The sequence below is a fragment of the Prosopis cineraria genome, unplaced genomic scaffold (genome assembly GCF_029017545.1).
Source record: "Prosopis cineraria cultivar Desert tree isolate PC_DT_omini unplaced genomic scaffold, ASM2901754v1 PC9, whole genome shotgun sequence".
Taxonomy (NCBI): domain Eukaryota; kingdom Viridiplantae; phylum Streptophyta; class Magnoliopsida; order Fabales; family Fabaceae; genus Prosopis; species Prosopis cineraria.
The window spans coordinates 17,478,345-17,503,425 of NW_026555340.1; the positions used below are offsets into that span (position 1 = coordinate 17,478,345).

Consider the following 25,081-nt stretch of genomic DNA (forward strand, 5'->3'; position numbering starts at 1 on the left):
TTAATAAAATTATAATGATTTAGTATCCTGTATATGGATTAATCCTTTTTTTTTTTTTTGCCAAAACATTGAATAATTTAGATTAAACATTAGTAGACTTAAACAAGATTTAAAATTTCAAATTTTTTTTTGGTATGTATATGAAATTTTTGTGTAATTTTATTTAAATATCACCAAGTCTTTTCCCACTTGTGGTCTCATTACCAAGTTGGATAAGTCTTATCTGATTTAATTATTATGAAAGAAACAAGTCTAGTGGGAGAGACACTTCTTGTTGGGTCTTTATCGATAGACCTTTTAGTCTTTTTCTTCCTACACACTTTGTCACACTTTATATCCACTTTCTGATAATGACCAATAAAAATGTAAAATTTTTAAGGTTAATAACAAAATAAATCATAATTCATAACTAAAAATTTTAATAATCAGAATTTTAAAAATATTAATAATAATTTAAGATGAATTAAGAATAATTTAATTTATGTTCTTCTAAAACAAATAATTAGAAATAAGTTTATAAAATGTTAGTCTTCAAGTATCTTTTTCTTCAACATTATTATTGATGCGACACATTTTTGCCATGCGTGATCTGCCTAGCAAATAATATTATATATATAAATATAAATGAAATCATCATCATCATCATTGGCCATATACATAGATATGTATGTATGTGAAATTATTTAGTTTGTCGGTACTTTATTGTTTTAAAAAAGTAAGGTTAATGTTCACACATAGGAACTTAACTTTGTAGAATCATTAATTTTCATTGATTTTGAATGGAAAATGAACGATAACTTATTCAAAATTAACAACAATCAATTTAGATTATAACAAGTTAGAAAAACTAATACAATGAGCTTAGTTGTACATGTGAATTCTTCATTAACAAATATCTATTAGTATTTTGACAATGATACATTCATGATTAACAACAATAAATTCAGAATTTTAATAAGTAAAATATATAAAGTTTTAAAACTCTCAATTTATAATTAATTATGTCATATTAACAAGTAATATTAATAAAACAACAAGTACCATTCAAGAAGTAACAACATATCGTTATATTATAACGTAAAAGTAATTTAAAAACTAAGATAATAGATTATATTTTTTTTTGTCATATATAATTAAATGGATTTGGTGGCTTGGCGGCCACCAAGGTTTTTTGGCCATTAAAAGGTCATGGAATCAAACTCTTTTTTGGTCAACCTTTACCAATTATCCTTAAATAAAAGTGTCATTAGCGCAGAGCTTTGATGACTGACTGTTGGCAAGCTCGCTGATGGTAGGCTTTAGTGACCTGACTACTTGCAGGGTCTCCATTGGTGCTGCCCTGGTGATAGTGGGGGTGATCCTTTTTATTTTAAACTTCAGGGCAATTACATCATTTTACTAAAAAATTAATTTCATCTAAAGATTAATGAATTGTAATGAAAATTCAAAATTTATTAATTCTTAATTGATATAAATTTTTTATAATAGGCCTTGGTTGGGATTTTCCCAAATAAAAAAGAAGCCAATAAAAATAAGTTTTAGCACTTGTTGGATTTCTATAATTTAAAATTTTTTCAATTTTTAAAAATAATAAATTTGTTAGAGTAAGTGTTTTTATTTCAATGATTTTCAAAATCTTTTCTTATTTTTTTATTTTTTAAAATGATATAATGTTCTGACTTCATAACAAAAATTGGAAATATCTTACAAATATTTTTTTTCAAAAGATACTATATTTAGCCACTAAAAAATTGGGAAAATAGCAATGACATACTGCCAAATAAAATTTATATTAGTCAATAATTAGTTGTTGTCAAAATCTAAATGAAAAAAAATTTGAATGGACTGTTGTTAATTTATAATGAGTTGTTATAACGCAAATGAATACTTGTTGATAAAAAAACTAGCTTAATTAATAAGTATCTATTTTGATTTTAATAATAAGTGATTTTTAACTGAAATAAATTTTCTCCAGCGATCCTTGATTGATATTTTCCCTAAAAACTACCATCTAATTGATTCTCATTGTCACCCTCTCAATGTTAACACTTATTTCCCACCAACCATTGCCATTTACTATCACAACTACTCACCAGCTATCATTGTTAGTTGCCACTATTGCTTAATGCCATATGTTATTGTCACTATTAGCTAATCATTGTCATAATTTTGTGATTGAATTTATGATAGAAAATTCCATCACAAACCTTTCTATTATAATTTCATCGCTAATTTCATCTTAAATTGTATGTAATTGGTTTATGTTAGGTTTTAAAAAACATTTTGATTAAACCTCTTCTTGCCCTTTTGTAGATCAAAGAGAGAAACAGTTAGCTGTGATCCGAACATAAAAAATTATATTTTTATTCACACCATGGAGAAAAATGCCTACGTTGTGGCAACATATGTTTGATGCAGACACTATGCATTATGTCAAAATATGCTAACTTTGAGAGCTCATAGCTCGATCGAGTTACAAACAATAAAAAAAGAAAAATCAACTTACATAGCCATAAACCACCTATAAATTTTATGACATAAATCTTTAAGTGTCATCATTGCGTCTGGTGTCAGAGTCAGGATCTTACATCAAGAGTGCAGATTAATTTTAAAAATAATAATTTAAAATAATTATTTTATATTTTTAAAAAATAATCATATATTTTTTACTTATCCCTTACTTATTATCAAATGAAATAAAAAATATTTATTTCCATATAAGTCACTAATTTATAATATTATTTATATATAAAAAATCTATAAATATATAACAATTAACTAGAAACTTTTAAAAATTAAAATAAATAAATATATTATTTTTAAAAATTATATTAGAGTTTTGGATTTATTCAAAACTGAACTCAAGTTCAAACATTCACCAAAAAAAAAAATGTTTAGATTTCAAAGGGTACAAAATTTTGGAGCTAATGCGAATAAATAGCAAAATTTATACTATTTATTTGTAATTTCTTTCAAATTGCCCCCTCAAGCGGATCCAGCCAGTTACTGCCTCAACGTGTTTCAATCCCCAATACAAGCACAAACATTCAGTTCTTGGACTTGAAATATCCATCAAATGCATGTTTATTTCTATTTTCAAGAATTATTTTCTTCTTTTAAAAATTAAAAATTAAAAAATTATTTGGATAAGAATAAATCATAATTTATAACTAAAAAATTTATTATTAATTTTTAAATAATATTAACAAATTTAATCATAACTTTTAAAAATATTAATAATAATAATAATTTAAGATGGATTAATAATAGTTTAACTTATATTTTTTTCTAAACAAATAATTAGAAATAAGTTTATCAAATTTTAGTCATCAAATTTTCTCCAACAATATTATTGATGCGACACATTTATGCCACCCGTGATCTGCCTAGCAAATAATATATATATATATATATATATAGGAGATTTTTTTTTTGCAAGATATATATGGAATTATTTAGTTTATACTTTCTTGGTACCTTAATGTTTGAAAAAGTAAGGTTACTGTTAACAGATAGTAAATTAACCTTTCAGAATCATTAATTTTTATTAATTTTTAAAATTAATTAAAGAGTTAGTCTCTCACAATATGATAAATTTAAATTTAAATTTTTATTGAGAGATATGCCATATTTAGTATTCAATTATGCCTCTTAAAAAATTACCTTTCAAATACATGTGAACAATTAAAAACAGAGAGAATTATATTCAAAGACCTTCAAAAAGAATCATTTGTAGACAAGGCTTAATAACAAATCACTATTTAAAAAAGTTTATATTACCCTTTCAATAAAAATTAATTTTGTATCAATCTTTGTCTTTGAATAATTCTCTTGAAAAGTAAGATTCTTCATTAAAAAATTTAATTAATATAAATAAACTTATAATCTATCAAAAGAAAGTACCCAAAAACAGTCAAATCCAAAACCCACAATTATGTAGAAATGAATTAATGAACTGTAACAACACATTGCTAAAACCAATTAACCAGAAACAAAATATAGCGCTACATGACAGCTGACATACACCCAATTATATAGTTACAAGCGGTTCAAAGATTTTTTTGCTTTTAAAAAAGAAGCAACTGAAAATAAGTTTTTAGCACGTAATGGATTTCCATTATTAAGAATTGTTTTCAATTTTTAAAAATGATAAAATCGTTCAAGTAAGGGTTTTTATTTAAATAATAGTCTCCCAAATTCGGTTTATTTATTTTTTTTAATAACAAAATGAAAATATCTTTAAAATATTTTCCTTTTTTTAAAAGACATTATATTATAACCACTGAAAACTATCACCCAACCAACACTCATTCTCACCACCTCATTATCCCCCCCGGCCCCCTCAATGTTAACAGAGTCAACATCGTTTCCCATCAACTGTCGCCATTTATCACTGCCGTTAGTCGCTGCCTATCGTTACCAGGGATGTGCCCACGTGTATCACAGTGGGAAAAATTGCCCGTGTTCCCAATCTTGAAGAAAAACTTTGTAAGGTGATTTAAATAATTTTAGTTGCCGCTCTTCAAAAATTTTAGTTGTTGCTATCATTTCAAAAAAAAAAATTCACTTATTCTCTTATATGATCATATGTGAACATATATTATATGTTTTGAAATCAACATGTTTAGAGAGGTGTACAAATTATAATGTCTATCTTAATATTATCAGAACACACTACACAACTTCATTATGATAACCATAATTAATTAATTTCTTATATTAAGTTATCATAATATAAGGGTCTTAAAAAAATTAGTTTAAAAGTTGGGATGTCAAGAAATTCTTTTTCAAATATGGTTGAGCTCAAACCAAAGTTTAAAATAAGCTTAAGAAAGTAATGGAAGCTTGAAAACATAAACTAATATACACAATGAATAAATGAAGGCGATTTGGACACCTTTCAAATTGTACCATCTGTTGCGGCGGCTAACGGCACAAAAGAGGATCCTCTCACTGTATAGTATGTCGTTTTCATCATCCGATGTCCGATTTAAGTAATCAAGTATTCACATATAATTTTTTAAGTCACCTAACTATTGACACTAATCTTATAATCAAATACTTTATCATTTAAAAATTGGACATCCAGACATAAAATTGTTCATTTTCCTTTCAAATTAAAAACAAGAGTGTCCAAATTCACCAACCAAGTTTTTAATAATTCTAGAACCATTTGAACTAACTCAATTTGACTATGATACACCTACTTGAACAGTTATTCAACATTTCACACATTTCAAAAATAATATGGACATTAAAACTTCGATTTCACAATAAATCCATGGGTGGTGATAATCACACATAACAATCTATTAGCCAATCATACATGTACAACTAACACAATAGCTACACTTGCACCAATATTTCAATCTTTAACAACAATTTTCAATCAAATACAATAGCCTAGGCAGAGATACATCAAAATGACAGTTCCTCATGCAAGTGCATTCAAAAAAAATATGTATCATAGAGTTGGCAATATATATAAAAATTCAATTTAGTTACACCAAATACCAAGTAAAAAGCTATACACACTAGCTCTTTAATTCCTCGGTAACATCCTTCTTCCCTCTACTTCTAGTAGAGTTTTTACCTATAAAATATAACCATAGGGTGAGTCAAGGATTCAGTAATCAAATAATCTAATATATTTACAAGCATACAAGAATAGCATATGAGTGTTTGAAGTGGCAAGTAAAACATTTATCGGATACATATAGAAACATGTTTATCTTACGACAATTTATATAATGCATGATCAACATTCTCCACCTTATATCCTCCTTATTTTTTTCAATTGAATCTATGCTAATATACCACATGAATTTCATACAAATATCCCTTGACAACTTTAGGATGAACTCCCACCCTCTTATAATGATCATTCTCATAACATTTCAATTTTATGTATATTACTCTTCATACATATTCATATATCAAATACTAACATTTCACAGTTTATTCAATTTTACAATCTTTTGCAAATAAAAATAAAAATGGTTTATAAGCACAGGCACTTCTTTAGTTCAATATCATATCACATGAATTTCTAAAATATCAACCTTTAGATGAAAATTTTCATGATAAAATATATATACATACATATACACTTCTGCAAACCTTATATATATTCAAATGTACAAGTAAAATGACTAAATTATTCAGTTATCTCAATCCTTTATCACAAAAAGGGTTGCCGTGACAATTAGGTTACTCCACAAGGTCCACTAGCTCAATAGAGCTCGATCAATATTTAATCTATAAGATTAAATACTAATAAATAATTATAACTCTTATTAAACCCCTTTTTAACCTAACTTTGAGCACCCACTATATCCAAATCTCCTCTTCAACGCAATTAGCACTTCTAACACACTTTATTAATCTCATTTAATATCCAAACATTTAGTTAATATCAATTCTTCATCCACGTTGCTCCCAATACTCAAATTTTCACCTAGGATTTGTCCAAACCCTAATAAAAAATTTCAAATCACTACAAAATCTTTAAACTTAGGTTTAGAAGCTTGATTTAACTCCTTAAGGCTCTAACTAAGCCAATTGATTCGGTCAAAACTCAAGGGTAGAAGAAATAACATCTAAACTGAATCGACAACTTTCAAAATTTGAATATAAGGAAGGAGAGGGAAAATGAAGCTTATCCAATGATTTCTTTAGTTGTATTGCCCTCAAAAAACCTAGATGATGAAGTCTTAATAGAGCCACAAGTTTCAACTGTCACCCTTTCCCTTTTCCTTCTTTTTTCTCCTTTTAGTTCCTCACGTGCGACTATTTGATATATTTAGATTTTCTTGCCTTTATCGCAGCGTATGATGCCTCCATTGTGATGGATGGCACAGTAAAACCTAGAATGCATTTTAGGCTTCACTTGATACCTGGTCTACTCGAACTCCAGTCTAACTCTCTTCTAAATTGTCTAATAATTTAATAACCTCATTAGCCATTCAAAAATATTATTAGCTTATTAATCTCTCAATTTTATCAATTTACCCCTTTTTTTAAAACATTTAAAATTTGAGGTTGAAAATTAAGGATGTTATACAAACGCCTCAGTTATGTTAATCCTAAATCAAACATAATATTACTTGTCTTTAATTTATAAACAAAAGTACAAATTTTAACAAAAATTTATCACATTTTAATTAAATTTTCCTTCATAAAATAAATATTTATTTTTACCGAAGAAATTTATTTCATTAATTGTAAGAATGATTTAGTCCAATTTTTTTATTTTCAAACATAATTATTACACTTAATTAATTTTCTTAGATTATGTGTTAATTATTTTCTCTTATATTCAAAAATGGCAATGGTAGAAGATTATAGCTACCACACACCATATTTATTATTATGTCATAAAATAAATACTGCCTCCAGACATTTTTTATATGAGAGTGTTTTTTTTTTGGGCTTAAATATAAAAGAAAACTACTGTTGTTTGGCGCATTTATTGCAATTTCCTTTTTTATTCTCATTAAATTAGCATAATTCAGTTAGCGTCATTAAATACACAATTATCATGTCAAACCATCAATATGAGCATTTTTTTAAAAAATAATAAATTTCAAACATATTTATTGATATTAAGTTTAGAGCTGATAATTGAGCTAACAATTCTTGCTAGGCCCAATAGACCAACATGAATAAGGTCAAAAAATCTTAAGCCAACCTTAAAAGTTTAGAATTTTTTTATTTATTCCAATCCCATTAGAGTCACTTAAAAAAGCTCAAAGAAATTTAGGCCTTGCTCAAACTCAAATAGATTTTATCTTGAATACATGAATTTTTTTCATTATTAATAAAATAAAATTAAAATAAGATAAAAATTAAAGTTCTTAATTTTTAATAAAAAATTGAAATTGACTAAAAAATAAAAAAATATTTAACAATTTAAATATTTGGACTAATTTAAATAATTTTGAGGTGTTAGAATTGAACTTGATTATATAAATTTTAGTTTACACATTCATGTATTTTAATTTTAATTTAAATAAATTTAACTTGAATTGAACTGAAATTCAAATAAATAAAGTAGTTTAAATTATTGACTCTAATGTTAAACGTTGCTTGGCTCACGTGATTTAGTTATTCGTTTCATTGGATGGGACAGTTCTTACCTACCAAAGGGTAGAATTGTAAAAAAAAAATTAATGGTTTACTGAAACTTAAATTTACAATGTTTGAGACTCTGTATCATAACAACTATTCTTAGTCAACAAGAAGAAAAAGAGGTGTTTGATTGTTTGTTTGTTTGTTTTTTTGGCCCAAAAGAAGAGGTTTGTTATAGCGAGGCATTATCAGCTAATCAAATCTTGAATGGGGTTTACCCTTGATTACGTTTTAATGTGTGAAAAATGTGATGCCTAATCTATAAACGTGTTGTCGTTGGGTCACATTGTAGTAAACGACACCCAACATGTCATCATCATGTACGGAAAATAGAGCCTACATAATTATCATGTACGGTAAAATGGAGCCTCAAATATTAAAATATATTATTATTAAACTATCCCTAGTGACTAAGAACAACAATGGATTGATCTTTCACAATTAAACAAGGACATATACAAAGATTAAGGTTAAACTTTTCAATTACTTGCTCACATAATAAACATTTCTATCACTCAAATCAACTTTAATGATTTCAATTAAGATATTTTAATATGCCTCAAGTCAGTCGTTTGGACCATTTTTCTTATTTTGATTTTTTTTTAGACTTTAAAAGAACAACATGAGTATAAATTAAAATAATAAAAATAAAAATGTTGATATAAACTTGCCGGCATATATGAAAAAAATAAAGTACAAAATAAACATATACAAAAAAAAAATGTGCATGATAACTATTGAGAAAGAAATGATAAAAAATTATTTGAGATAATTTAAACATTTATAAAAAAGATCATGGGAGAAACCAAGAAGAATAAAAAGAATAATCATAAATTTTATAAAAAGAGGTAGAGAAAAATAAAATAAAATACTTATAAAAGTTGTTAAATTAGATCTTTTTGTTATCAATATTTTTAAGAACTTAGTTGTACATATATGACTGGCCCTATTTAGTAAAATTAGGGTTGTTGCGGTATTTTTTTGGGACCATATTGCTCGGAAAAAAGCGTTGCCCCCTAATTTCAAGTTGGAATTTACTATTTCTTTTTAATCCATCTTCAGCCGTTTCTTCTTCCTTATTTTAAGGGAGATTATTGTACTGGTGAATTGCAACCGAAGCTCCCAGAATAAAAAATAATAATAATAATAATAATAATAATAATAATAAATTATACATAAGGCTCAATATATTTTAAATTACTTATATAGGCTTAAAGGTCCTAAATATAAATATGCTCCCCCCACCCCAGTACAAGACATATTTGCCTCAAATGTACAAGTTTTTTATGTATATATACAATACAATGTCAGTAAAGAACGTACCAAAGTTCATGCGTAAATAGCATGATGTCTATAAAAAAAATGACAAAATTTATATATAAATAATACAATATTTGTTTATTATATATAATATGTGTGGTTAAATTAAATAATAATGTATAAGTTTTTCAGGTGTATATGCAACACAATATTCATAAAGAACATGACAAAGTGTATACGTGTAACACAACGTTTGTTTATTATACATAGTTCATAATTAAGGGCAAATATGTCTTTCCACACAGAAATATATTTACATTTGGAGCCTTTAGACCTACAAAAAATAATGGAAAGCATAATTTTATGTCCTTGCACTTTGTTTGAATTTTGCTGTAAGTCTTTATATTTTTTTTTGTGTTCTAAATTCTTATAGTTTTATTTTTCAGTGTTCTAAATCTTTACAACATTGCTCATAAAGAGATTTAGAATATTAAAAAATAAAAGTTTAAGAATTTAAAATATTAAAAAAAGTGTAGGAATTTAGGGTAAAATTTTAGTAAAGTATAGAGATACGAAGTTATATTTTTTTAAAAATAATTCAAAATGTGTTGAGCTTTGGGCGTAATTTTTTCTGGGACCTCAGGTGCAATTGTCACTTATTATATTCTTTTCTATGATTTCTTAATTCATAGGAAGCTTTATTAAGTAATGTTCAAGCCTTAGGCTCAAGTCCCGAATTTCATGAAAGAAAGGGTAACACTCAACCCATTATTGTTCACTACATAGTGTGAGAGTACCCCACACACACACACACACACACAATGTTTATAAATGTCTAATCTCATAAAATTTTATACAGTAATACAGGTAAAGAGGTGCCCATACCCCCTAACAAGTAACAAGGGAAGGGAATATTGTCTGACGTCAGCTTAGGTTGTTTTCTTTCTTTCAAGTTGCTCGTAAAAAGTTGTATAAAATTGTTTGACACCACATTATCTTAAGAAAAGATCATTCAACCAAAGCAATTTAATATTAAAAAAGTACCAATAAAATATGAATATTATTATAGGACCAGAGAACTAATTTAAAAATAATTTTAGATAAAAAATAATAATAATAATCTTAATTTTTTTCTTTTTTTAATATGTCAATTAGTGAATAATTTCTTACTAAATGCAAATGGTACTTATTAATTAATGAATAATTACTAGTTGAATCATGATTTATACTTGTCCTTTTTTATGTCCAAACTCTTTTAGATTCTTGAATTTATGAATTAGTGAATACTTCTTATTAGATACAAAAGAATATTTATTAATTAATTATTAATTCTTATTTAATATTAAATTATTTCAGTGGCCTTTGAACGATATTTTTTTTATATTAAACTCACCCTAGTGTATAAGACATTGATAAGTACTATATAAACATATAAAGTTAATTATATATTTTTTTGATAAAATCAATCATTTAGTCTTTATAATTTTGATTCAATTATAATTTAATCCTTAAACTTTAACTTGCAACTTAATCCTTATAATTTTAACCAGTTTTTAACTCAATTTTTAAACTTTAATTCTTAAAATTCAGTCTTTATAATTTTAACTCATTTGTAACTCAATTCTTAAATTTTAACTCTTGAAATTTAGTCTTTATAATTTTAACTATTTCAAATATTAGTCCTTATTTTTTTTAAAAAAATAAAACCATAAGGATTAAAATTATGTTAAAATTTAGGACTAATATTTTAAATTACTAAACTATTTTAATTTTAAAATAGTTTTAATTTTTATAATTTTATTTTTTAAAATAGCAGGCCCAATATTGAAATAGTTTTGACTATAGGGACTAAGCTATGAGAGTCAAAATTTAAGAATTGAATTACAATTGAGTTAAAATTATAAGGAGTAAGTTATAATTAGATTAAAATTATAGGGATCAAATGATTAATTTTTTTAATCTTTTATTTTATAATTATTAAAAAATATTAGTTGAAACCTTACTTTTTTTAAAAAATTATATTATTTTTTAATTATACTCCCATTAAATACTTCATATAAATGTCTTAATAATAACAACTAAAATTTTAATAAACTTTTTTAAAAAGATAATAAATAAAGTAAAGATATAAATAAAAAATTATAAAATTACTTAATCTATTTTATTTTGAAACAAAGAAAAATTCTAAAAAATTCAAATATTATGGAGGCATTTTTTAATACAATTATCCTATTTAACATAGCTAAATTGCCAGAACTCAAATTTGAAATCACTAATTAAATTGGCGCAACTTACCAATTGAGCTATGTAATCATTGGTATCATGGAAGCATTAATACTATAATATTGAGCAAATATTAAGTGGCTGTAGTACAAACGATAGCTGTATGGATCTTTAAGTATTATTAAAAGTTTGATTTTTGAAAGCGCGTGTGAAAGAGTATTATTTAAAAGAGAATAATTCAAATTTTTTGATAGATTAATTTTATTTTTATGATTGTAAAATACTTTGGTAACTAAAAAAAATATTGAGCAAATTTGTGGTGTTGTATTTTGCTCAAAAAATAAAAAATAAAAATTGGGGTGTTGTATATAAATACTGGCCCACCCTCACGTTCAAGTGCAAGGGTAACAGAACCGTCAAGGCATGAAGAGACGTCGACGTGGGACGTCCTTAGCCTCACAGTTCAGAAAAGGCAGAGAGATTCATGGAACTGTGACTGCCGAACGTCTGTTTCCGGCAGTCTCTTCTCTCTCAGGCCCTCTCAGCACAAACGCAGAATCAAACCTCTCTCTCCATCTCTCTCTCTCTCTCTCTACCTTTTTCTTCCTTTTCTCTTTTGGTTTAAGATAGGCCAACTCGACAGTGTCGTTCTATGTGAGGTATGTTTGTTTGTTTCTCTGATAGCCTCTCATCAGAATTTTCAATTTCGCTCGACCCCTTGGTCAGTCTCTCCTGCATTTCCCTACAGAGCTAACGGAGACATATTTCATTTTCTCTTTTGCTTTACTCTGATTCCTGCTTCATTATGTCTTTTATCTACTATATATAATGCTATATCTCGTTTTAATCTCTATGGTTTTTTCTTTTAATTCTTTGGGTAGCCATAAACTTTTCTATACCCAATGGACAAGAGCTTCTTACCGTTGTCTTGATTATTCAACAACGAGAAACGCTTAGCTAATAAACTATCTTTGCCTGCTTTTGTCTCTTGGGTTCATATGTTGAAATTGCGGTTTGGGGTGTGCATGAAGTAGATTTTTGATAATTTGGAGGGTAAGCTCAAAATTCAGTTTTATTACCTTATTAAAATTAATACACTTAATTTGGTATTTGTATGGTAGCGTGTTTCTTGGACTGGTGAGGTTTAGCCCTACTTGTGTTGAACTTTTGATATTATTTGCCGGAGGAAACTTTGAGCTATAAATCAGTATTCGGTAATCTTAATTTAAGTTCTTGTTTAGATCCCAGGTATAATAATTTATACCCAAGCTTGAGGAAGAGAGGGCACAGAAGAACACCCTCCTAGAAGCACATCGATGCCGAGATCCACCTCCTACTTGGGATATCAAATTGCTTCAACCGCAAGATGTAGGTTAGATGCAAGCTCATACCTTTTTTATTGCGTGTACAGAAGTCTTAATTTTAAAATCGGGGAGCATGGATACACTGACATAAAAACCCAACACTGCAACGCCAAAAAATTTGTAGTGCGTATGTAATTTGAAGTGTTGCATCATGTTTAATTCGAATGTCTAACAGGTGTCTAGCATTGACAACCTTTATCGATGTGTCTCTGCATCATAGCTTTGAAATAGTATGAATGGTGTATAAAATAAAATTGATGTCTAAATGGGGATTGTATGTGATCATTGCAATATGTGAAAATCTATAAATATTACAATATCGTTAATAAACTAGGTAGGCCACCAGTGCTTTGCATAAAGTATGAAGAATGAGGTGCACCATTCACAGCTTGTAAACAGTGTGGCCTGCTATAGATCTTGTATTTGACATTGATTCTCAAAAAACTATAAAAACAAAAAAAAAATTAAATGGGAAATAATTTTCATGAGGAAATAAATTTCATGATGTGAATATTATAAGAACCAAAACCATGGATTCCATTATTAGTTTTTATTTTTAAGAAGCAGTTTGCGAAATATTAATTAGATCAATAATTTGTTGGAATAGCCTTTTATGTTATCTAAAGAATTGAACCTTTTGATGCCTTATATAGGTTCCCTTCTCATTTATTCAAACGGTAACTAACTCCCAACTAACTAACTACTAATTCACTTATTATTTATATTTTTCTCTTATCTTTCCACCACTACACATCAGATTGTAACAGCTCTAATGACTATTAAGGTTAATGTTTTTGTATTTGAAAAATCTAGACCAAAGGATAAAATTCTTCAAAGAGAATTATGTTCATATGTGGATTAAGAAATCAATATATCAATATAAGAGCAAAATCACTTATCACTATTCATTTACTATTCATCTACATGTATTCTCTTTAATAGTTGTTATTTCATTGGAATGAGTGCTTCTTTAAATATCCTTATGCTCACGCACTAGACTTTCCTAGCTGGATGGGAAATAAATAAGTAAATAAAGTGTGGACAGAAATCATATAAGCTGCAATTAGAGTACATAAGTGCAGTTAGAGCTAGCCGCAATTGTTGCCTAATTCTAGTCAAATGTCCAGAAATATAAAATGAATCTTTTGTGTCACTTAATGATCTTTGAAATAATTATGTTGGCTTGTGTTCCTATGGTTTTGCATGGGCATGCAAGGTAACTTGTAGAAAGTTTGGTTGTGTTTGTGGTTTTTCTTGGTACTATTTGTTTACATAATGGTAATAGTAAAGTATATACAAAATTCATAGCATGAAATTTTCTGTAGCTCTAGTGCGACTTATGTTATCTTATGAAATCATAATTCAATACAACCTTCATCTATGGCTCTTGTTCCCTCCACATTGACAAATACCTTGTACTCAGAATTTTCATTTCAATCACAATGTTACACAAAGCTGAAGTTCAATATTATTTCAGGATCTCCTGGTGAAAAGTTTATAATTATACAAGGATGAGTTCAGAAAATGCAAAGATAGAACCAAATACAGATTTGGAACTTGGCACAAATGATCCTAGCCATTGCATTTGGAAGACTTTGAATAATGATTCAGGTGCAGGTGCAAATGCATCTTCCAGATTAGACATGAAATTTGTTGCCTCTAACGCTCTATCTGAACTAGTTTGGTCTCCAGATAAAGGCTTGAGCCTTAAATGTGCGGATTCAAGCTTTGCTGACAAGAATGCCTCCCTATTTTGGGATGTTGGATCCTGCAATATGGTTCTTGCTCCTCCACAGAGTGCCATTGGGGAGAGCTCTCCAGCTGATGAACCTGTTGCTGCCACATGTGTAAAGACTGGTATTAATGATATAGATATAGATACTCCCATTGGGCATCCCACAAGTGATCCAGGTGTCAAGCCAGAATATAAAGCACATAAAGAACATGAAACAGGTAAGGGTAACATCACTAATCCCTCCTTCCTCCTTCCCTTATAACTGCAGATAAAGGTAGGTTTGAAGTCAATCCATGGCACAAATGAACCAAACTGAATGAGAAAAGAAAAAGAGTTATCCAGATTGGTATTAGTATACTACCGACTTTTCTACTATTTTTTGTTTACTGGAAAAACATATTCTTAATTCCTCAGAACTCTTGTTTGGCAGGATTTATTGGTAATATGGAGGGAACAAAAACTGCTGATGGAGTATTAAAATTACATGATCAGAAGGAGAACGTAAAGATTTGCAATGAAGACAACACTGGGACTGCTCATATGTCTCAAATGAAGGGACAGAAATCTTCCACAATCTCAGGTGTCACACTTGTCTGAAGGAAGATTTTACGATTCTCTTGGGATTACAATAATAAAGCTTATCAGATATTCTTTGTGCCTGATTGATATCATAGTCATGGATATTGTTTTATAGTATAGAATATCTCAATTTATCCGGTGGGCATTTTCTGTAAATACATAGCTTCTCAATTTTGAGACCATTTCCTAGTTTAAAAGTGGGAGTTCTATTGAAATTCTTGCTCAGAAGTTCTTCCTTTTATGCAAATCTGAAATGTCACCTGTATCTTGATTTTCTTGCAGGTGAGGTTAACAAAAGGTCATTTGACGTACTATTACATCAAGTAGATGAACTAAAATCTAGCATGGAGCAGAATCCACTGCCAAGGGATCCTGCTAGTGGGGGCGGAGACATAGGTATCAGCAATCAGGAAATTGAAACAAATGATGATTTATGTGCTAAAGATGAGCTGGTAACTGAATATAAGGGTACTGGTGCAGGAACCAATTCAACTTCTTCCAGCAGAGGTGCCTTGGAAAAACTGGAGTCAACTGCTGAAAATGATTCACGAACTTTCAACTGTGATGCTGCTTGTGGAGCAAGTGGAAATCTAGCTTCAAATTCTAGAGAAATTGATAATAAATCTCAGGACAATGAAATGATACCTCTATGTGATACGAATCTTCCAATTTTGCATTCTCCAAGTAATAGTGAAATTAAAATAATAAACATCAAAGGCAAGGAAAAGGCCCTTCCTGATGGTGATGTAAGATTATCGAAGGAGGATGAGGAAGAGGATGACAGCCATGAAAGTGTTGAAAGCTGTAACAGTGCTGGGTTGTTTTTGAAAGGTAAGAGGAGTTGGAACTTACAACAGCAGTTAATGGTTGGGAGTAAAAGATTCAAAAAGCAAGTCCAAGAAGCTTCAAGTCCCAAATACTTTGTCAAACAAGATAGTTCCTTCATGAACTGGATATCAAACATGAGGAAAGGATTTTCGCAAACAATTCGAGACGAGGTAAACCCTTTGCCTCTCACACTTGAACATACCAATCATGGTCATCAGCTGCTGATCCAAAATTCATCGCAGGCAATAAGAAGAACTGTGATCCAGAGCCAAAAAGTGCTGGCTTCCAATCCATTTTTCAGGCCATATATTGCCCCTGGGGAACAAGAATTGCAAGTGCCAGTCATCAAGAAAGAGATAGTTCTGAAGATCTATGTAACAAAGAACATGGAATAGATGCAACTCCAATAACATGTTGTGCGGAGAATGATGGCCTTTACAAACAATGTATTCCATCAAATGAGTCTGAGCAATCTGCTTGGAGATGTGATGCTGGTCCATCCACCCAGACCAAGGTTGGACCAATAAATGCTGTTATCAGTCATGAAAGCAGTAAAAATGATTCAGTGGAAAATAAAAATTGTTTCAACTTGGTATTTAGTAAGGAAAATTCATCTTCAGGAAGACAGAATACAAATAATACTGAGAATGATGATGCCTATGTGTTCTGTGAGAAAAAGGAAGATAATTTGTACAACAGAAGTCCTCTTGGAAGTCTATGGATAACTCGATTTTCTCAAAATCAACAGCCTCTTTGACAATCTCTGATCACTCAAAGACTCCCGAACACAAGTTTAAGAATGAAGACAGTAGAGAGGCTAAAGAGTCACACAGTTGTTGTTCAATGTATGGGAAGACTTCAATTGATGCTAAGAATAATTTAGATGATGATCATAAATCAATTCATTATCTCAACCCAGTTTCACCGTCTCCAAAAGTCACAAATTCAGAGACAATAGCTTCTGCGTTTGCAAGGAGATTGGATGCCACCAAACATATCAATCCATTGTACAGAACCAGTAGTACCACTCACATGAACAAGACCTGTATGTTCTGTGGGACAAGAGGTCACCAACTTCATGATTGCTCAGAGATTGCAGAGAGTGAGCTTGAAGCTCTTCAAAAAAATATCAGTTCTTATGGGAAATTGGAGGAACTACCATGCTTATGCATTAGATGCTTTCAGCCCAATCACTGGGCAATATCATGTCCCACTTCAGTTCAAATTGGGCAACATGATATGAAAGTCAGTGCTTTAGTCAATGACTGTAGTCCAAATGAAACTAATTTTAATTCAGGCAAAGAAGAGACTGCTAGACCTCTACCTAGTGAGGTGGACTATCTGTTGCCTGGAGGTGCTATAAATGCTGGAATTGACCCTGAAGCAAATCAAAATCTTGATTTGAAGCAGTCATCAAATGAAATGATACCCTCAGAGAATATAGGGTCCCGTGTATTAATCAAGGAAGTCTTTGGTTCAAGTTCAATGGAATGCAGATTGAAGGGAAGCTCTATGACATCTCCATATGGCTTCATTGGGAGGCAGATTTCGGATAAAACAAAGAGAATCTTTGATGCAGTGAAAAAGCTTCGTTTGTCTCGCACCGAAATCCTCAAGTAAGTAATACACAAGTAATTTTCATGTTCTCAAACAAAGTCCTTGTATATTGCATAAATCGTGAACAACTTATGTGTGTCAATGCGCATGATGCATGCAAATTCTTAAAATCAGTAGTAATTATTTAAATCATATCTTCATGTGGCATTAGTCTGAATCAAGATGAAAATTATGTGATCTAACTGTGCATCCTTTTCTTAGCATGAAGGTTTTCGGGAAGAACCTTCTTTTGTATTTTGGCTATTGACCATTTATATCCTTTTCGTCATTGTTTCTTATCAGAAGAGCCTTCCTACCTGCAAGTCCTGCATAAACTAGTTCAAACATAATGAAAAAAAAGAACCCATCTCCATTTTTTTTGCAAAAAAAAAAAAAACCTATCTACATTGAGTGGGCAAAAGCTTGCAAATATGATCTTGAACTTCTGAGCAGCACCATGGATTGGTCTTGTCTCATAATTTGATCTCCTTTGATTACTTTGATTCTTTGCTGTGCGTGGAGAACCATCTGATTTTATTTAAATAAAAAGAAAAATTTTGGGTCCCTCTGTTTTGAGGCCCTGATGCTCGTTTTGCAGCAGAGAAACTCTATTCCTCCCTTAACTTCTAATTGCATGGACTTATTAATCATGAATTTATGAAATTAGAAGGGCTCTAGTTTAGATTATGTTTATAAATGTATCCACGAAGGGATCATCTCGAAATTTCTTTTCTTAAATTCAGTGAATTTCCAAAGGAAAAAAATTTACTCCTGAAAGGGTAACTACGTGAACTTTAATATTTTAACAAGCATCTCTTTGATCCTAGGAGAAGTTTAAGACACACCAAAATGAGACTGGGAGTTAAAATTTTTATACGAAGAAGAGGGAGAATTTTGTTACCATTAAGAATCGATGTGCTCAAGTTGTAATTAGACCAAAGTTTAAAAGGTAAAAATATCTTTTTCCGTTTCTAAAAGCACCTTGAGATGTTTATGCATGTCTTCCATTGATGCCTCTCTCTCTCTCTCTCTCTCTCTCACTCATAACATTCTGTTGACCTCTTGATTTTGAATAGAAAGAAGGACCAGGATTTCACTTTCAAATCCATTACAGGATAATATATATATATATATATATATATATTATTTTACATGTTTCAAAATTAAATTAAATTTGAGATGTATAATTTTAAAAGGCTAACCTTGTGCTGGCCGACCAAACCTTATAATTGTTTTACTTGTCAGTAGAATATTTACTAAAAGCCAAGAGTAAAGTGTTAACGAATAAATATAAATGAGATACTTCAATTGTCATTTGTAGACGCACACGCACACGCATGTGAGCACACAGAGCAACAAAGTTTATGTTTGTGTTGAGCCATCATAATTAGAAAACATTTACCAATTTCATTTTCAATACAATTATTTCTCTTCAACTTCTAGTCTTCTACTACATTTGACAGAACGTCCTTTACAACAGATGGATAAACTCTCATATGTCTATATCAAACCTTGATGGCTTCTTCTTGCGCTTGCGGCTTGGGAAGTGGGAAGAAGGGCTGTGGAGATCTGGATACGTTGTCGCTTCTATAAATGGTATAACTAAATTTACATCTTGTCCTTTATTTCTACATAGGATGTGCATTTTGTAATGTTACTTGGATTAAATTATAGAAATTCTTCAAAGTTCTTTGATTTTGATGAGTCATGATTCTTTCTTGCTTCTGTTTTTATTTTGTTTTGTTATTGACAGAGTCCCAGAGACAGAGTCCTCAGCAGAAAGCCAGAAGATCTATCTCCGTGACTGTTGGAGGGATCAAGTGTATGGTTGAAAGTCAGTATATATCCAATCATGATTTTCTTGAGGTAACAATCTATTTTTCATCAAGTTCTTTTACTGTATCTATTGTTATTGCAGTTATTGATTTAACGTCATTGATGCTTCATAACTGGTGAAATTCAAACGTGATAATTTGTACTGGAGGACATGATTTTCTGGCTGCTATTTTCAAGTTATTTGAACATATCAAACTTCATATTCAGATAAACTTTTTAGCAAAAACTTTATTCTAGTCTTATCCATTTAATAATATGGTTGCATTTGAGCAAGTAGTTTTAATTACTTCAGTTCTTTTAATGAAGCTTAGATGCAGCCACTTTAGCAGTTTCTGCAAAATTCATTTTAAAAAAAAGGTTACTGTACAAAGTAGCATTACTCTTGATAATTTGTGAAGGACTGAAGATTTGGATTATTTGATTTAATGTTAATAACTGAAATGAGATTTTATATTAGGATTGCATAAACTTCGGTGTATTTAAATTCCTTGTTATTTCATCTGAAATATATGACCGGGACCAAAAGGTGATTATGTTTGCAGTTTAGCTCGGTCTAGTTCATTCTAATGACTTTTTTTTTTGAAAAAAATCATTCTTTGGCTATTCATGAAATTATTTTCATATGCAAAATATAATTTTATTGGGATTTAAATAAAAAAATTACCAATAATTTTATTTTTTTACCAAAAAAATTTGAAAAAGATTATAAAGATACCTGTTCTTAGATCATGTCTTTTTTTAATCTATGTTAGCATTATTCTATTGTATGTCTTTTCTAGTTTTTCTTTTTTCTTTAATTATATCAAGGAAGTTTGAATCCTAGACTTTTATACATACCTTACCACTTAAGCCAACCTCTTATTTATTTATTTTGCTAAGAGCAAAAGATTTATTGCTCATTATATTAAAAAAAAATAATGACTGCTTTTGTAACAAAAAGCCTTATCCTATTGGTAGAAAAACAAGCCTTATCTTACTTTGCAAAGTCTGTCAACAAACAAATCTCTAGAAATGTTAATCAAAAGATCCCTTTCAATAATCTCATTTAATCAATAAAGATTAGGTTTATTAGAAGAAGTTAATTTCTCACAATGTGATGAATTAAGATTTAAATTTTTATTGAAAAAGGTGCTCATGAACAATACTTTGAATAAGATTGCTTCTGTTTACATGTGCGCAATAAAAAAAAAATTCATTTGGCTTTCTTTTTAGTCTCTCTACCCAACTGCCTTTGTAACAAAGCCAAAAAAAAAAAAAAAGATAACTGTCTCTGGATATCCTTTTGGACTTCATCTTCAATATTTCACTTAATCTTCACAGGAAGAAATCATGGCATGGTGGGACGCAACCTCAAAAGCTGGCAACAACATTCCATCTGAAGAAGATCTGATAGAAAAAGTTAAAAAGAAACACACATTAGGATTCTAGACATTTATTTATTCAGGCTACCAATAAGGTAACTAAGAAGACGCCTGAGCTTGTTATATTTTTCATAGTTATACTATTTTTTTTTTTTTTACTTTTTTTTTGTTTGAATAAAAATTTATGATCCAAATCAGTGTATAGTAAATGAAATTCAGAATAGATAGTGTTGCTCACTATCATCAAATATTTGTGAATATCATCAGCAACATTCTGTGGGTAAGAATTGTCTTTATCTTCTAAAAAGCCATTAATCTCAATACACTCCTTTAAAAAGAAAAACATTGGGGTGACCATACTACTAAGTAGTTTCAATTATTGTGAACCTAAAAGAAATAGTTTTATGGGTTAATATGCAATTTACACCTTGAATTATAGGTTTAAAGGTGATTTGAATCCTAAATTTTTATAATGTATAAGCTAAATCTTAAATAATTAAAGTTAATGTAATTTTACCCTTATTGTTAAATTAAACTACGTATTCGGTATTTTTTTAAAAAATAGGGTCTAATGCTAGATTTTTATCAAATTTTACACTCCCTCTTCCCTTTACTGTTCTTTGAGAAAAATTATGTATTAAGTCTCATTTTTTTGACAAAAAAATAGATCTTTGCTTTAATTTAATGGTGGAGGTAAAATTATACCAACTTTAATTATTTAGAGTTTAAAATATACATTGTAAAAGTTTAGAATTTAAATTGTTTTCGAACTTATAGTTTAGGGTTTAAATTGAATATTAACTCTAATATTATCAATTTGATATTTTTGCATTCACAATGCTCAAATTGATGACCTTGATTGAGGGATAAGTCCATGTTTTAATGCCTACTTTCACTTGCAAATTAACATTTGCATATTTCACATATAGACTAGACATTTTTTTTCTTGTTATGTTGTATAAAGTTTGTAAAGCAAGTCATATTATTCACAGTATATAGGATAGGTTTTATCTATGATCATTAAGGTCTTCTAAAAAGATCTACTAAATTCATCAAATTGTTCTAAAAGATCAAAATGGTCAATTATTAATAGAATTTCTTATCGGCTCTTTGTAAAATACTCGTTGGGTGAAGGCTCCCAAATAAATTGTAAGTTAAACCTATGGCGATGAATAACCAACCCGCAATAAATAAGAAGGTAAAAATGATACGACTTGTTATAACTTTTGATAACCCAAAATAAGGAGGAGGTGGGGGAACTAGAGGTGTATTTAAATTATAATAAGGTAGAAAACAATAGTCATGAGAAATTTATCAAATTTAAATTTTTAGAAATTATCTTTGAAAGTCTCTTAGATAAATAATTTAGCTTTGCCAGATTATCTACTATTGCATAGAATTTTCTAGTATTCCAAAAAAGCTTAAATAATTTAGCTTTGCTAGATTTAAATTTTATATATTCTCCAAATTTAAATTCCTTTGAAATCCAAAAATAATTTATTTATACTCAAATACTTTCCATATCATTTTTATAGGAAACATATAACTAAATCATCAAGACCAAGAAAAACAACTAAAATTTATTAATATGTTACAAATTTAATTTTCTTTCCAGTGTCCACATAAGCTTTTTATAAAAATATCACGAAGGAGTAATACACACACTCTCTCTCTCTCTCAGAGACTAAGTTATAAAGTTTTAAAAATTTTACTTAGTTATTAATATAAGACGAAGATGTGGTAGTTGAATTTTTTTTTTAAATCTTACCCTCCTTAATTGGAACAAATTGGCATATTTTGATTCTTGAATAATGCTTTACTATGGTCATTAATTTTAATGAATGGCAAGATTGAAAGATCACATATTTTTTCATAAATTGAAGAACATCAACTGAAATTAGTAACTTTATCTTTTGATCACACACACACACACATTATTGAACCTGGATGTGGAAAACGTTCATCTAGTTTGTTTTTTCCTCTCCGATTTGCAGCAAAAACCCAAGCACTACCACTGATTATATTATCATTTCAACTCTCTCACCCTTGTCTCTTTTCACATACTTTCTTCCTTTTTGCTTGTCTTTTTTATCATATTTAGTTTTCATACCCCCAATAATCACCCTAAGTTACTCTTCCATTAGCACATATTTCTTACTATGTAGAGTATATGTTTAGTGTGATACATTGTGATACTTCAAAACATGATTTTGATAGAAGCAACAAAGATTGTCACAAATTAATCCAAAACCCTACCGTGTACGATTGTTATTACTCATGGCAACCTCATCGGCACCTCGAATATGTTGTTGACATATTTATTTAATACGACTGTATATCCCAAAACTCAAGCTCAATATTTAAGATAAGTTGATTCAACTTCCTAGACAAGTTGAATCATGTGCTTCTTGGTATAGAATATATTGTGCTTCAACTAAATTGCATCAAGCATCTCACATCCATTCATATTGGTATAAGATGCGTTATGTTTCCATTAATTATTCTTCACACTATGATGCTTCTTTCTTGGTGGAGAATATATTAACTCAAATGACGTCTTAAATTCCATATCTGTTGTTTCAAGATTAGCTTTAGGGAATCTTCAAGTTGAGAATTGGTGTTAAGTACGCCTTCAAAGGGTGAATTAATTGGCTCACTTTATCCTCAATCATTTGCTTTAGAAATTCTTGCACACTATTTAAGTTTGAGAGTTTAATTGGATGGACACATGTTGTGATGTTATAGAATCACGAAGCACTCCCTCCAATTTCTATTATAGGATACTTTTTAATACAAGTCACATATAGGATTATTAATTAACATTTTTCAATTTTACCCCTGCTGCAAATTACTAAAAGAAGAATTTACTTTTAATTTTTTTTAATCAAAACCAAAAATTTAATTTTAAATTAGTGTTTCTATATAGCTTCTCAAATATTTTTTTTCTCTCTTTAATGGAGACAAAGTTATAATATTAAAACTAAAGTCTGGTGAAATAGTTGAAAAAGAATATTAATTTTGTTAATTTTAAGATAAATTTGATGAGTTAACCATTATTTTTTAATTTTGGTGATGTAGTTAAAAGTGATTTATAATAAAAAATGGAGGGAGTAATTTTATAGAAGCTATAAAATAGCTTTTTTGTTAAATTGTTATATCATAATGCATTGAATCCTTAATCATTATCCATATGCCAATTCACCCAATGCACTTGAGTTAGCCTTAGACAAAAATAAACTTTTTTTAATATAAGCACTCATAAAATTAGATTCTATTTTCTTTAAAAAATTTAATATATATTTTATAAAATTCTAATAAAGTGGAATTCATCATGTAATCCGACACCAAAGAGAATTAAGAAAGCAGGAAAGTTGACCTTGCTTTTCCATTTTCTTTTCAAATCAATGCCAACAATGAGCGTGTTTTTTTTTATTCGTGGAAACCACCATTGAATTTTCTTTTATAGTCAAGGCCAACTCTATATGTTTTAATATTCGTGGAAACCGAAAATTGAACCATGAAAGTCATTTACTTTTATACATAGTCTTTTCCGATTTAAAATATAAGTAATTTTTAGCAATAATTTGCATATTAATAAAAATTTTATTTTGATGAAAATATTTATTATTTTTTCTTTTTATCATTAGTCCTAATTATCAATGATGAGTGAAAAGAATATAATAACTTCACACAAAAATTTAGGTTAATTTATGCAATTGATAAAATATGAAAAAGAAATTTACAACGGGTAAGCTATTTATATTTTAAATTAAGATTAGTAGAAAGAAAATACTTATGTTTTGTCCAGATGGAATACGATACATATAAAATAACATACAATATTTTATTTTTATTTTCAATCCTAATATTCTCTTATTTATTGTTGATTTGAATTGAGAATTTCAATCATAGTGTTTTTTGACTTGTTTTTAATTTCAAAACGGCACTTATTATGTTCAAGTCATTTATGCTGCCTTGAATAACAAAAATGAAAATATTAACATTTTTTTAATAAGGTTGAAAATATCACGTGATATATTTATAAATTACTTTTAATATATTTTATTAAAATTAAGACAAACATTAAAATACATTAACTTTATCTAAAAATTTAATAAATTCTTAGCTTTACTCTCATTAAATATATATGTGTGCACATGTTTTAATAA

The 25,081-nt window shown here is 28.9% G+C and overlaps 1 protein-coding gene across 1 annotated transcript; it reads left to right on the plus strand.

The window, feature by feature from the left end:
• The first annotated feature begins 12,029 nt into the window (after positions 1-12,029).
• On the plus strand, positions 12,030-21,219 carry LOC129319616 (uncharacterized). Its single transcript, XM_054964713.1, has 10 exons — positions 12,030-12,272; positions 12,855-12,985; positions 14,455-14,930; positions 15,143-15,292; positions 15,574-16,511; positions 16,628-16,711; positions 16,807-17,735; positions 19,196-19,311; positions 19,469-19,581; positions 20,872-21,219. Exons 3-10 carry the CDS (start codon positions 14,489-14,491, stop codon positions 20,977-20,979), a joined length of 2,880 nt encoding a protein of 959 aa, XP_054820688.1. The 5' UTR covers positions 12,030-12,272; positions 12,855-12,985; positions 14,455-14,488; the 3' UTR covers positions 20,980-21,219.
• Positions 21,220-25,081: the final 3,862 nt, after the last annotated feature.